Source organism: Triticum aestivum, chromosome 4A, assembly GCF_018294505.1.
Source record: "Triticum aestivum cultivar Chinese Spring chromosome 4A, IWGSC CS RefSeq v2.1, whole genome shotgun sequence".
Classification (NCBI taxonomy): domain Eukaryota; kingdom Viridiplantae; phylum Streptophyta; class Magnoliopsida; order Poales; family Poaceae; genus Triticum; species Triticum aestivum.
The window spans coordinates 167,441,339-167,456,952 of NC_057803.1; the positions used below are offsets into that span (position 1 = coordinate 167,441,339).

General features: G+C 44.4%; 1 protein-coding gene across 2 annotated transcripts; it reads left to right on the top strand.

Annotated features, from left to right (window-relative positions):
* Positions 1 to 1,966: 1,966 nt before the first annotated feature.
* LOC123085736 (mitochondrial import receptor subunit TOM40-1) lies at positions 1,967 to 6,604 on the top strand. 2 transcript variants are annotated; one of them, XM_044507431.1, is made up of 11 exons: positions 1,970 to 2,287; positions 3,287 to 3,368; positions 3,456 to 3,555; positions 3,641 to 3,736; positions 3,814 to 3,864; positions 4,006 to 4,071; positions 4,821 to 4,922; positions 5,461 to 5,529; positions 5,611 to 5,694; positions 5,987 to 6,082; positions 6,186 to 6,604. In XM_044507431.1, the coding sequence occupies exons 1-11, from the start codon at positions 2,080 to 2,082 to the stop codon at positions 6,240 to 6,242; spliced, it is 1,011 nt and encodes a 336-aa protein (XP_044363366.1). In that variant the 5' UTR covers positions 1,970 to 2,079; the 3' UTR covers positions 6,243 to 6,604. The 2 variants fall into 2 exon arrangements, with proteins under 2 accessions (XP_044363365.1, XP_044363366.1); XM_044507430.1 differs by having other exon boundaries at positions 1,967 to 2,287; positions 5,461 to 5,694.
* The last annotated feature ends 9,010 nt before the right edge of the window (positions 6,605 to 15,614 follow it).

Consider the following 15,614-nt stretch of genomic DNA (forward strand, 5'->3'; position numbering starts at 1 on the left):
TCACTTGGGTAGATCTTCACGAAGTAGGCGATCTCCTTGCCCTTACAAACTCCTTGGTTCAACTCCTCAATCTTGACGGAGGCTCCCAAGTGACACCTAACCAATCTAGGAGACACCACTCTTCAAAAGGTAATAGATGGTGTGTTGATGATGAACTCCTTGCCCTTGTGCTTCAAATGATAGTCTCCCCAACACTCAACTCTCTCACACAGATTTGGATTTGGTGGATAGATGATTTGAGTGGAAAGCAACTTGGGAAGGGCCAGAGATCAAGATTCTTGTGGTTGGATTGGGATATCTTGGTCTCAACACATGAGTAGGTGGTTCTCTCTCAGAAAATGAATGCTGGAAGTGTAGGCATGTTCTGATGCTCTCTCCATGAATGGAGGATGGGTGAAGGGGTATATATAGCCTCCACACAAAATCTAGCCGTTACACATAATTTACCAAACTCGGTGAGACCGAACCATGAAACTCGGTCAGACGATTTAGTTCAAAATGTGAACATTAGAATTTTTGGTGGGACCGATATGATCAACTCGGTGTGACCGGTGTGCTATGGTTAGGGTAAAACCTCAACTCGGTTTGACCGATTACACAAACTCGGTGGGACCGATTTTGGTAATAAGCAAAACAGAGAGTTGGCCAAGCAAACTCGATGAGACCGAAATTATTGCAACAGGTAACAGAGAGTTTGCAAGCCCATCTCGGCGAGACCGAGATCCCATCAGTGAGACCGAACTGATTAGGGTTTCTGGCAGTGGCTATGTCAAGTGAACTCGGTGGCACTGGATATATCAAATCGATGGGGCCGAGTTTGACTTTTGGTTTGGGACATATGTTGATATGAGAAAGTGGTTGATGGCTTTGAAGCATATCACTAAGCACTTTGAGCAAGCAAGGCATTAAGCAACACCTCATCCCTTTTAATAGTATTGGCTTTCCTATGGACTCAATGTGATCTTGGATCACTAAAATGAAAATGTAGAGTCTTGAGCTTTTACCAATCCTTGTCCTTAGCTTCTTGAAAGGGTTCCACATCTTCTTGTCCACGCCACTCCACTATTGAACTCATATGAAATAAACTAGATAAATGTATTAGTCCAAACAAGAGATATGTTGGCATTAATTACCAAAATCACCCAAAGAGCACTTATACTTTCAGTAACACACACATCAAGAAAATGTTTTTATTGCTAATGTGTTCATTGTTTCGCCTCTTTTTATCTTGTCCAATTTGTATCATATCCCATATTCTTTTCAAATCTGAAATGTTTACAAATTCACAAGGAATTACCATTTTCTCTATAAATGCTTGTGATTGGAACGAACACCGTTAAGATGGGGAGGGGGACGAAGGGACTTATTCCATCCCATGATGTCACTGTCACATCAACGTCAGTGCTGGCACACCTGAACGAAAGCCTACATGACAAGAAGTACACATCGTAGTACACATCGTACGAACAACCAAGTTTCTCTTCAACTTCTTGCGCTTAGATGGCGGGGAACAACAACCTTATAACGCATAAGAGGGAGAAACCCTAGCGGCGGGTCCTCTTCATCCTTTTGTGCTTCAATGACCGTTCAAGATGTAGAGGAACAACATCGTTAACAGAGAAGAGGGAAAAACCCTAGCATTCCATAAGATTGTTACCATGATGAATGGATATATAAGCCCTGTTCGGAACTTTCCCGCTCCACAAAGTTGGGGAGTTGGGGTTTGACAGCTTCATTAAATTCAGATAAAGTATGGTCCGCTCCCGGAGCGGAGAGAAGCCGAACGCAGCCATATAATCCCTGATTCTGATTCTTATTTTTTTAATAGTGGTCGGTCCTTTTTTTGTGAGAGAGAAACCACCGGTCGGTCTTTGGGATCTCAGAAAAAAAACGCAGAAAAAAAGACACCTCCGAAGAACTCAGGAGAGCCCGCCGATCTGCAGTACTAGTAGAAACCAAGAGCAAAGTCAGGTGGCCCCCCGAAACAGATCCACCTCCTCAGCGTCGCGTGGTGGGAAGACGAGAACCTCCCAAAGGCCAAAGCCCACCCCATAACCCCTAACCTAGGGTTTCTTCGCCATGGGATCCGCCGCCTCCGCCGCCTCCGACGCAGCGCCGCCATCGCCTTCTCCAGCGCAACCACACGGGGCCGCGCCGCCGTATGGGGTTGGGCTCGCCGGCATCCTCCCTCCGAAGCCGGATGGGGATGATAAGAAGGAGGAGAAGGTGGACTACCTCAACCTCCCTTGCCCCGTGCCGTACGAGGAGATCCAGCGCGAGGCCCTCAGTTCGTCCCCTTCCCCTCTCTTTTTTTAGTTTTATTTATTTTAAACTGCCATTGTGTGTTAATTGCTGCAGCATTGCTAAACTGCCAGTTGATGTATATGTGTGTGCTCTTATGGTTGGTAATGAAGTTGTGCCATAATCCTTTCCTTGGTCGCGATTTGGTTGCTTGACGTGGATTATTATGAGGTTCCTGTAATCTGTAAATGTTTTTGTGACTTGCTGTTAGGATCAAAAGCTACAGAGTAGCCAAGTTTAGTCCATCTGAGATCAAGGGAGCACCAAAGCACTACTTCGATGCAACAGTTGTATAGAAATATATGATGTCGATGTTCTCCAGAACTTACACCAAAGTATACCATTTCTCTTGTAAAAGGATCCTTAAGCAGAGCAACCTTGTCATTTTTTCATATATCATACATAATTTAGAGTTAACAAAGGGATCATACGGTGCTTAACATGATCTTTTTATTGTACTTCTCTAGATATTATTGTTAGGTAGTGGAACAGTGTTATGATTTAGGAAATGAACCAATATCTCAATCATTCATGCCTCCACTATCCACAGTTTATTCCTTGTGTTAAGACGCTTTGCACATGGACACGGTCTGTCTCAGACTTTCAACTTTGACAGATAGTTTTTATGACAGGTTGGTAAAAAACTGCAAATGGTGAGATTATGAAAATATTTCTGTGAGAAATCTAGTAATAATACAGCTGTGAACAAATTCAATACCGTAAGATTTCCAATTCTCAGTTACACCTTACTAATTGACAAGAGAGATGCATTTGATGTGACATTATGGTCACCGTGGGCTTTATTTAGGCCTTCATAATTCTTTGAATATTTACATAACTAAATATGCAATTTTAAACTTGGAAGGGAATTTAATTGTTTGCTTTGCTCATTTGGTGTTTACCTACCTGGCTACCTGCTTGCTCTATATGCAGTTTGGCTCTTGAGCTTTCTTTCATGGGATTTACTGACATGCTCAATTTGCAGTGTCTCTGAAGCCTGAACTTTTTGAAGGTTTGAGGTTTGACTTCACAAAGATGTTAACCCAGAAGTTCGCTCTTAGCCATAGGTGAGACAAAATGCAAAATGTTGGTGATACTTCTTTTTTGTCTTATTTATGATGTATGCCGACAACTTATTACTGACATCTTAACAGTGTCCTTATGGGTTCCCTGGAAGTTCCATCTCAGTCAGCTGATGTTATAAAAGTCCCAACATCACAGTATGAATTTGGTGCCAATTTTTTAGATCCAAAGGTTTGTTCTCTTCACATTTGATATAATTCTGTGGTATCTTGTATTTATGAACTCTGTTTTTAACTGTGTATGGAATTTTCCGTAGTTAATGCTTATCGGAAGGTTGATGACTGATGGAAGGCTGAATGCTCGTGTGAAATGTGATCTGACAGAGAATCTCGCGCTGAAAATAAATGCGCAGGTAGCTGAATTTGATATTTTTTTTGTTTGGTGACTTCTATTTTACTCCTTTTTTGCTGATGGTTTCCTGTTTTCCAGCTTACTAGTGAGCCTCATTACTCTCAAGGGATGTTCAACTTTGACTACAAGGTAAGCTATATCTGTGTTCCAAGCATATCTGTTCAGCTACATTAGCTGTCAGTTACTTATAACCATGCTTAATTTTTCTCTTAGTGTGTGCTTCTACCCAACTACTACCTTCTGTTAACATTTTATTGCACATTTATATAGGGCACAGACTATCGAGCACAGTTTCAAATTGGAAACAATGCGTTCTATGGGGCAAATTATATCCAGGTAAAGATCATTATTTCCTAGTTTCGTTGTCGTACTCTACCTGCATCACCCAAGGGAAACAAAAAGGGAATACAAGTATATTCAGTCTTCTCTGTAGTTGTCTATTTGTTCCTTGACTGTTTAAATTCTGCACAGGAGTCCAGGAATTTCTGTTGATGTGTTTATCTTCAGTTTTTGCCCTTTGCTGTCTTTTGAGCTTCTTCTATATCATGTTCCCTGACCACGTCCTATCTGGCTAGTGTTGTGGCTATGCTTCAGGCCCAGCATATTTTGCAGTTTTGGTTCTGTTGAACCTTGAGCTTGTTTAATGTTTTGACTTGAAACAAACTACACTTTTGTATAACAGGCTATAGAATATTGCAGTATTAAATTTGTTTACAATTTAAAAATAACTTGGCCACTGTAAGATTTATGCATTTTGTTGCTATCTGATATCTGATGGAAATACATCAATAGTTTGTGCCAGTGATGTTTACAGTTTCAGCGTTCCACTGTAAGATTTGTGCATTTTGTTGCTTTCTGTTAGGATCACAGCAATAATTTGTAGCAGTGATGTTTACATTTTTCACTGGACTCAACTTATGCTTAGAATCAGCTCAAAACTTTGTTAGTGGCAAACATATTTTACATTAATTACTAAATAACCTTGCTGCACATATGAGAGTTGGTTTGTGATAAAGTGGGCAAATACATGTTTTTTTATCTACTCTTTGTGTTGACAACGGGATACCAATTTTTCGGTGTTCCAGAGTGTTACGCCAAATTTGTCGATGGGAACAGAGATATTCTGGCTTGGTCAGCAAAGGAAGTCAGGAATTGGATTTAATTCTCGCTACAATACAGATAAGATGGTAAGGAACTTCATAAGTCTTTTCTGTTTGAATGGCATGTAGGTTGAACTTCCGCATGTGCCATACTTAAGTTTACAAGCCCATCCATTTATTGCTGGTATAAAGGATTAATTTGGGGAGGGATTTGAAAAACTCTCACTTTTTTGTTTGTCTTTGACAAAAAAATAGCCATTCCTTTATGTCGCTTGCATGTGGGGTCTGGGGCCACCTGTCAATGACACAAGGTGTGGCTTTTGCGTCAAAGCACAAAGAAAAATGTGCCAGTTTGTCAAATTTTCAGTTCAGATTGTGGTTTAATAGGTCTATATGTATAAGGGAAATTAAGACAGGCTATCCCCATGCACATCTTACCGTATCGAGAAGAAATAAGAGAGAGCAGAGTTTTTTGCTTGATCAATCACTATTTGCTCACATGACTTGAATATTCACTCATGTTACGTGTAGAGAATTGATTTACTATGAGAATGCAAGCTGATACATAGCAAATGAAGCTACTATAGGAATGCAGGCTGAACACTATCTTTTACGACCATTGCAGGTGGGTACTCTACAGGTTGCTAGCACTGGTATTGTTGCGTTAAGTTATGTCCAGAAAGTTTCTGAAAAGGTTAGACACTACTATTATGAACATGAATTATTTGCATGCTATTTTAACCAGGTTCTAACTTGTAAGTATACCGAAGTGCAGGTGTCTCTTGCTACTGACTTTATGTATAACCACATGTCCAGAGATGTGACTTCCAGCGTTGGTTACGATTATATCCTTAGGCAGGTCAGTGTCGCTTACAACACATTTGAGTATTTGACATTCTATATTACTACCTCTGTCCCTAAATATAAGACGTTTTTCAGTTCAAATCAAACTGCAAAACCGTCTTATATTTAGGGACTATGTATTAATGCATTAATTAGCCTTAACTGGGTTCTTTATCTGCATGGTCTTGTTGCTGCCAATGGATATATATGTACCAACAGTATAAAACCATGTACTCTCACCGGTGTGGTGCCGTTTTTTCTGAAATTTCTTTTTGTTAGCTTAAGTTTCTTATTGCATTCCATTACAGTGCCGTCTAAGGGGCAAAGTTGACTCAAATGGTGTCGTTGCTGCATACTTGGAGGAGAGATTGAACATGGGTGTGAACTTTCTTCTGTCTGCAGAGGTATGAGCTGTAGTATGCCGTTTCTGATAAAAATGTTTCCTTCCCCTCAGCAATCCTAATATTTTTGGATCACCATCTTCTGAACTTGTGTTTTGTGACACAGATTGACCATCCAAAGAAGAACTACAAGTTTGGTTTTGGAATGACTGTAGGAGAATAGATATGCTCACAGCAATTACTGTGAGAGGACTACAGATGTCTCCTCAGTTCGTTATAAGTGCAGGTTTACCATGTGGTCTCGGTTCAAGTGTTCGGGACCTACAGATTCGCTCCTCAAGCGTTGCAGGCTTTTTTCGGTGTACTTGCGGTTGTCTCGTTTCAGCTGCTTTAGATAGCATGGGCGTTTGGGCGTCCATGATTCTTTGTTTATCTAAAACAAGCTGAAACGTTGTTGTAATAATGTTCACTTGGTTGTTGGAGATTTTTGACCCTTAGGTTCCCAGCAATAGGCTTCTGTGAAATGACCGTACTCCACAAGCTACAGATTATACATTGAGAATTCATGTGCAATCTTTGCTCTCATATCAGTTATATGTTCTTGCATGTGGGGCCACCAAGTCTTTCCTGCACGAATTGTTCTCTCATAGGAGTAGTTGCATTCTTTCAGTGCCTGGCCGATCTGGATTCTGACAACTGACACAAATGAGCCCCCGTTTGCATCTCAAAGAGGTGCATCATGGAACCACCTGTGCCACCCTTTATCACCACACTTCTTGCTCTCGCACTTGCTTGGTTTCTCCGTTTGGATGCCGGGTTGAGGGAGAGTTTTCTTTTCCTGAAGTGACGTTCGATCGCCTTGCTAATGCTAGGAAACAAGTTTCAAGTTTGTGAGAAAATCATTAAGCTTGATGGCAAATATGACCCTGAGGTCTGACACCGACAATCTGGCCACAACAACCTCGTCGCCTACAAGAACCACATGCTAAATTCTGACGAGTGTGTGGCAGCAACGTAATGTGCAGCACTCGCCACATCTGGGAACGCCTGGCTCAGATGCATACTCGACAGAGGCGAAGTTAGTTCCCCAAAACATGCATAATAACCTTGTCCACAAAAGGAAAGGCAGACAAACGTCAACGAAGAGGTCGTAGCACGAGAGGAGAAACTATTAAAGAGAAACGAGAGAGAGAGGGAGACAGAGAAGTAAAAGTGAATTTTTATTTTCATTGATGATGGGTTACATATATATAGCCCTCGAAGGGGTGTCTTCTAAAAGACACAAGGCAACTGCCTCCTTTAGAAAAAGTAGAGATTAATAGGATTAATTAAATCCTAACACTCCCTCTAATCCATACTTGTCAGTGTAAGTATCATCATCTTGAGAAGCTCCTCCAAAAACACTGTGGAAAAAATATAAGAAGATAGGTGTTCCATATGTTGCTAAAACTCCTTCAAACCCAGTGGGAAAATGAGAAGAAAATGATGCAACATATAATGGTTATTGTCTCTTTTAACTCAATACGAGAAAATCCATAGAGTTTAGAGGACAATAAATATGTCGTATATACTTTCCTAAAAACCCCGGTGGGGAAAACAGAAAGTATGACATATGATCTCATGTTGATATTACCTCATTAAAAACCTTTATGAGAACCTATAAAGTAAACTCATGAGGGAAAAAAATAGTATAATATGATGCATTGAACATGAACAATTCAGGAAGATACCCCCCCGATTCTTGCAAAAATTCAAAGTCGTCACATACCAAAACATAGAAGTTGGTAGAGACCCGCTGAACAAATCAATCGCATGATTTGACTTGCAAGATATGTAATATAGTGATATTGCTTATTATGTAACATGTTTGCATCCGGGCAACACAAGAAACATTATCGTTGAGATAATGGTTGGTGAATGTAGCCATGAGGTCTGATCTGAAGACTCTTCATGAGAGGGCTACCACACCTAATAGGAACACTAAACTTGTCTATGATCTGATAGTGGGGATCTGATCGATGTATCCAATGATATTGGTGTTCAGATTTCTCCGAAAACTGAAAAACCAGGACAAGATGTTTCATGCCTTGAAGATATTGAAAGATATTCTTGAGTACCAACCAATTGTGTTTGGTGGATCCAATGGCATTATGGAACGTTGAGTCCCAATATCTCATTTCCATCATCTCTTGGTCTAATAGATCTTTCTCTACGTCTAGAGAATGAACTAACATGAGAGTTATGGATAGATCAGATTTGTCCACAATGAATTTCTCCAATATATTTTGAATATAGACAACATAGCATACCATAATGTATGAATGAAGGTGCTCAAGTTGCAGTAACGAGCGGTATTTTGGTTTACCCAAATCCTTTATTTTAAAGTCCGTCACTTAAATGATTACATGTGTCATCATTGCAGACACACAACACATGGATAATCATCATTGTAGGAGTAATCCTTGTGTATAAGGATCTCACTACGTCGGTTGTACCATATGTACCGACAACAATAAGCCGTATGGTGGCTTACCGATTTTACACAATGTATGTTGAATTTTGTATTTCGATTCAGAATTGAGATTCCATCGGAAATCAATCATATATGTCTGAATCTAGTGATCCACATGGATATGTGATCACTACATCTATCAACTGCAGAGATAGATGATTTTGAACTGCCAATGATATAAGTTATCAGAATGAGATTCCACCTGTGGAGAATAGTTGGGTATCTACGTGAACCCTTGTGCTACAATACTTGCTCTTTGTTTCACCACCTCGTTATTCTCAATTCTGTTTCCAAAAGAAAACCGGTGTAGGTATTGCTTATGAATACCTTCTCATTATTGAGCAAGATCATTTCTACCTAGATTATACCCTTTGCTTGAGTTCAGTCCGAGTGTTGTTCACACTTTGCCATGGCCATGGTCTTTGGATCTGAATCATTTGAAAGGTTTTTGCAATCTAGTTGAGAAATGTATGTCGACAATTGTAGACTTCCGGTTATATGATTCTCCAGAATCTATATATCGATATATATATATATATATATATATATATATATATATATATAGTTGATGGAAATATCGTTACCCATGATGACTGCTCGCGATTTCCCAATGCGGTTGAGTCGGGTATTCCGATGTCCCGGTCATTCTGTGCACTATGACCTGGGTTGGTGGAGGTTTCCCGTCCACTGGGTGTATACTACCCATCAGGTGTCTGTCAACGTGAAGTTGACTTGCATTTACTGATTCATAGTCCTTGATATCCTTGCTTGCGAGAAGCTAAATCCTGATGTACTATTGCCGTACTTCTCCCCCTGTTGCTTTGAACGGGGAGTTTGAGTGGTTTTAGTTGGTACCTCCACTCTTTCTGACATATTTTTCAGGATTGTAGGATTGTATGACACCTTTATATTCAGTAAATGAATGTGGCAGGTTATTTGCAATGAGTTGTGTTGGGGATATTACTACCAGTTGAGACCCGCCCAGGAGGGGCCGGGTCAGCCCCAATGGTGGGTCACGCAAGAAGCCCAGTAAACATTCAAGATTGTAGTTTATTAAGACTTATAGAAGGCCCAAAGGCCTGAAGGCGGTTTAAGGCCTGATATTATGAACCGCCATATGTAAGGAAAGACTTGTAAAGAAAGGCATGTGAAGGAAGTCACTGAGCCGGACACGTTTATAAGCCGGCCGGGACTCTGTAGGCCACCAGGCGTCAACCCATGTATATAAGGGGACGACCCGGTGGCGGCTTAGAAAAAGAAACAACAAGTCGATAACTAAGCCGACGAGTTGAGCCTCTTGGTGATCGAAACCTCAGCAATACCAATCCCAACTAGACGTAGGCTTTTACCTTCATCGTAAGGGGCCGAACTAGTATAAAACTCTCTCATGTCCTTTGTCCCAATTAACCCCTTTAAGCTTCCTAGTGCGATGGCCCTACGACTAAGTCCTTGCTCTAGGACATCTGCCGTGACAATTCCACGACAATTGGCGCCCACCGTGCGGCCAGCGCACAGTGGATTTGAGTTCTTGAAGGGCAACTTCGAAGGGCTCAAGGGATACGCTGTGGGCCGGATGACCAAGAGTCGTCGCGGCAAGCTCTACATTGACGACGAAGGCTGGGGCCCCGAGGCCGGCTCAATTGAGTACGGGTACCGGGTCCCCTTCGGCGGAATTCACGTCTTCATCGGCCGGATCGGCGAGTCAGGCCCTGAGCCGGACGTCCGCACCAACCTCATCGAAATGGCTCAGCGTGCAAGGACCACCCGTGTTCAATTTGTCATGAAGCATGCCTTCGTAGGCTGCATCCACGGCGGTGAATACTCTGAAGGATCGGTGGAGGGCGGTGAAATGGCCGTCTGTTCTGACACTGCATCATCAACGGACGAAACAAACTCTTTGTACCAGCTGCAAGACGGCATGCTCGGGGGCTGTTCCGATGGCAGTAGTATTCCGGACCCTCTTGAGCCGCCGAATTGGGCCGGAGTCTTCATGGCAGGGACACAACCCGGGCAGAACTCTACAGCAGCGGCAACAACAGGTATCGGGTCGGCTGCAGCCGGGTCAGGAGACCCTGCGAGCCCCCCGGCTCAGATTCTAATGGACCTCATGGATAAACCGACGGCTCTGTTGACCGCCATGGTAGAGCCGGCGGATAAAGCCCAGCATGACGCAGAGGTGGCACGCGTGCGTGAAGATATGGTGCAAGCTAAGGAAAATCTAGCCGCAGAGGAAGTCAGGATGGCAGTGGAGCGGGCGGCTTTGGATGTTCGTGCTCAACAGCTTCAAGCGGAGACCTTCCGACTCTCGGTGGATCTTAATGCATCAAACGAGGTCATGAGGAGGAGGCAACGGAAAAATCAGTCACGTCTACCTCTGACGCTTGATCCTAGAAATCTATTCCATACACCCGGGGCTGGGGCAAGCAACCCGCCGGAGGCAAACCGGATCACGACACCCGGCGCACCGGTTCAGCCGCGTGCCATGGAACCACCTCGTGTAATTGCCGCTCCACCTCATTATGTACCAACACCGCCGGATCATTTCTCCAACCCTTTGGAAAACCTCATCGCAGCATCAGCTCGTTTGGCGGCTCTTCCGATGGAAGGTGACTCACCGGCGGCAATCGAAACACGGAGGGTAAGAGAACTTCTTCAAACAGCTTTGGCACAGCAGGATGCGTACTCCTACAGTCGAGACAGGATCCATTCAATTCCTCGCCCAAGCCGGAGCCCGAGTTACAGTAGGCATATGGAGTCCGTAGATATGTCAAGCAATGCTCAACGCCACAACCGGCCATACAGGCATGAGCAGGTGCGGGCTGGGGCCCTTAACTTGGCGGATCAGGAGAGGATTCGTCAAGAGGCAGAACGAGCAGCTCAAATGGCAGCAGATCAGGTGGCTCATCAAACTTTTCCGGCTTATCCAGCAACCTCGGTCGAGGCAGGAGTGGCCACAAGAATCAGAGGCGTGCCTTGCTTGGTGCCGGCCATACGTAATGAGCGTTTGCCAAAGGACTTCAAGGGGCCTCGTAAAGTGCCTAATTACACAGCTGACCTACAACCTGGGGCTTGAATTGAGAGTTACGAGATGGCTATGGAGTTATTGGAGCTCAGCGATGCTGCAATGGCCAAGTTTTCTCCATGATGTTAGATGGAACAGCTCGTACTTGGTTGAAGTGGTTGCCACCCAATTCTATCGATTCATGGGCGGAGTTGAAGGCCCGATTCATCCAGAACTTTAAGGACACGTGTAAGCAGCCTATGTTGATTGTGGACCTGACCAATTTCAAGCAAAAGGATGGTGAGTCCACAACCCATTGGGTGCGCCAGGTCAAGGAGATAATACATTCATCTGATAAGATGGATGCCGGCTCAGCAGTCTTGATGTTGGAGAAAAATTGCCGTTTTGAACCTCTGAAGCAGAAGCTAGGGCGGCTCAAGCGTGACTGTAATGACATGGGAACGTTGATGGTGGCTCTCGTCAAATATGCTGATTCTGATACTACTAAGGACCCGGTGTCTGACGAAGAAAAGGCAACGAAGGGAAAGAAGAACGGCAACGGCAAGGGTCACCAGCATAACCCAGCAAATCAGGGAGGTAATAAACGTAAGGTTGATGAGTTTGTTGCTAACACCAATGCATAGGGCGGTAATCAACGACGCAAGGGCAGACAGCCCCCTTGGTCGGGCGGGTCAGGTCCCACCCTTGAGCAGTTATTAAATGAACCTTGTCCAAAACACGACACCCGGGAGAAGCTAGCCACCCACCCATGGAAAGATTGTACAATCATGAAGGTATTTAAAAATTCAAACACGTTTGATGGAGGACACGGTCCAAGTGGCGGTTCAGGAGGAGTCGGTTTTTACGGCCCGGGCGCCAGTTCAGGTGGAGGAGGATTTCACGGTCAGGGCCATCCTGGTAACCAAGGAGGATATAATCAACAACCCGGTCAGGGTAATCAACAGCAACAATCCGGTTATCAGAGCAACCCGAAACAGCTGAGCAGTGGGCAATACCATGTATTCACCACTAATTTATGTAAGAAGGACCAAAAGCTTCACAAGAGGGCTGTCAATGCCTTGAGCCGGCAATTCCACGTTATCTACGTTGGTCAGAGCAACCCATTGTGTGGAGCAGAGAGGATCACCCGCCCCGGGTTGATAATCCGGGTCACTTGGCCTTGGTAGTGGCACCTCAGGTTGGTGGATACAAGTTCACTAAGGTGCTCATGGATGGAGGCAGCAGTATCAACATCCTCTACTATGAGACGTTCCGCCGGATGGGATTGACTGATAAAAATCTTAAACCATCCAACACTGTTTTTCACGGTGTGGTACCTGGTAAATCGGCATACCCAGTTGGTAAGATTGAACTGGAAGTAGCCTTTGGGGATGAGTATGACTCCAGAGCAGAAAAATCAACCTTTGAGGTGGTTAAGATCAAAAGTCCATATCATGCTCTGTTTGGACGGCCGTCTTATGCCAAGTTCATGGCTCGGCCGTGTTATGTGTATTTGCAGCTCAAGATGCCGGGTCATAAGGGTACCATTACGGTACATGGGAGCCAGAAGATAGCCTTGGAGTGTGAAGAAGGTGATGCTGCCTATGCTGAATCTGTTTGTGCAACAGAGGAGTTAAAATTTTACAAGGATCATGTTGACCCGACAGACATGACGTCATTAAAGAAACCAACAACAAAGCATGAGCCGGCATTGAAATTCAAATCAGACGATGACACTAAGATGGTTGACTTTGTGCCTGGCGACTCATCCAAGCAGTTCATCATCAGTGCAAACTTGGATCCGAAATAGGAAAGCGCGCTCATCGAGTTCATCCGTGAGAACCGGGACATCTTTGCATGGAAACCTTCAGACATGCCGGGTGTCCCGAGGGAACTCGCTGAGCACACTCTTAATGTTAATCCAAAGTTCAAACCTGTCAGACAGTTTCTCCGACGGTTAAAGGCGCAAGGCCATTGGAGAAGAGGTGGCCCGGCTCTTGGCGACCGGGTTCATTGTGGAGGTCTTTCACCCCGAATGGTTAGCTAACCCGGTGCTTGTACTCAAAAAGAATGGCACCTGGCGTATGTGTGTGGATTACACCGATCTGAACAAGGCCTGTCCGGCTGATCCTTTTGCACTCCCCCGTATTGATCAGATCATTGATGCTACGGCGGGTTGCACGCGTTTGAGTTTCTTGGATGCTTATTCAGGTTATCATCAGATTAAGATGGCGGTCAAAGATCAGGAGAAGACGGCTTTTATCACTCCTTTTGGAGCTTTCTGCTATGTGTCTATGCCTTTTGGGCTTAAGAGTGCCCAGGCGACTTACCAACTGTGTGTGCAGAATTGTCTTCACGATCAAATTGGGTGCAATGTTCATGCTTATGTGGATGATATAGTGGTAAAATCCAGGAAGGAGGAAACCTTGGTTACAGATCTGAAAGAGACTTTCGATAATCTCTGGATCTACAAAATGATGCTTAACCCAGCCAAGTGTGTTTTTGGAGTCCGAGCCGGCAAGCTCTTGGGTTTTTTGGTGTCCAACCGAGGTATTGAAGCTAACCCGGAGAAAATCAAGGCAACTACATCCCTAGCCAAACCAACATGCATCAATGACGTTCATCGGCTGGCGGGTCATGTTGCTGCTTTAAGCCGGTTCATAAGCCGGTTAGGGGAGAAGGCAATGCCTTTGTATCAGATGATGAAGAAAACAGATGCCTTTATTTGGAGTGATGCTGCAAATACTGCTTTTGAGGATCTGAAGACACAGCTTGCTGAGCCGCTAGTCCTTGCTGCTCCAGTTGAAAAAGAGCCGTTGTTATTATACGTGGCCGCCAACTCACAAGCTGTTAGTGTGGCTATTGTGGTGGAGCGCAAGGAGACTGGCAAGGAACATCCGGTTCAACGGCCGGTTTACTACGTCAGTGAGGTGTTGATTGAATCCAAGCAACGATATCCACATTGGCAGAAGCTCGTATATGGGGTGTTCATGGCAAGTCGGAAGCTTAAGCATTATTTTCAGGGACATCCAATCACCGTGGTTAGCTCTGCTCCTTTGGGAGACATCATTCAAAATAGAGAACCCACTAGGCGAGTCGCCAAGTGGGCAATTGAGCTTGGGTCTCATGGGTTGAAGTATGTGCCACGTACTGCGATCAAATCTCAAGCACTGGTTGACTTCATTAATGACTGGACAGAGATGCAGATGCCAGAAGAGAAACCAGACAACACGTATTGGACTATTCATTTTGATGGGTCCAGACAGTTGGAAGGCTCGGGGGCTGGAGTTGTGTTAACTTCTCCGCGAGGTGACAAATTTTGTTATGTGTTACGGTTGATGTTTCCTTGCACTAACAACGCAACAGAGTATGAAGCCTTGCTCCATGGTCTTCGAGTGGCAAAAGAGATGAGTTTGAGCCGGGTCAGATGTCTTGGCGACTCAGATCTAGTGGCTCAACAGGTATCTGGCAAGTGGGATTCCAAGGACCCTCTCATGGTGGCTTACCACCGGGAGGTTGATGCCGTTTCATGGCCTTTTAAAGGTTATCAGGTGGAGCACATTGACCGTCGAAAGAACGAAGCGGCTGATGCCTTAAGCCGGTTGGGGTCTCAGCGTAAGCCGGTACCACCTAACACCTTTTTGGATGTTTTGCATAACCCCTCTGTCAAGTTGCCCACAGAAGAAGATTTAGCTGTTCCTGACCCGGAGGCGCAGTTGGTGGCGGCTCTTCATGTCATCCCAGATTGGACAGTACCGTTCTTGGCTTACATGACCCGGGGAGAGTTGCCAGCGGATGAGACCCTGGCTCGACAGATAACCCGGCGGTCTAAGTCAATGACGATTTCGGATGGAGAGTTATACCATCGCAGTGTTTCCGGAGCGTTTCAGCGGTGTGTTTCCCCCGAAGAAGGTCAAGAAATCCTTCGTGAGATCCATGAAGGCGATTGTGGTCATCACGCCGGGTCAAAATCTTTGGTGGCCAAGGCGTTTCGTCACGGTTTTTACTGGTTGACGGCTCACGCTGATGCAGAAGATCTGGTCAGTAGATGTGATGGATGTCAAAAGTTTGCACGACGAGCG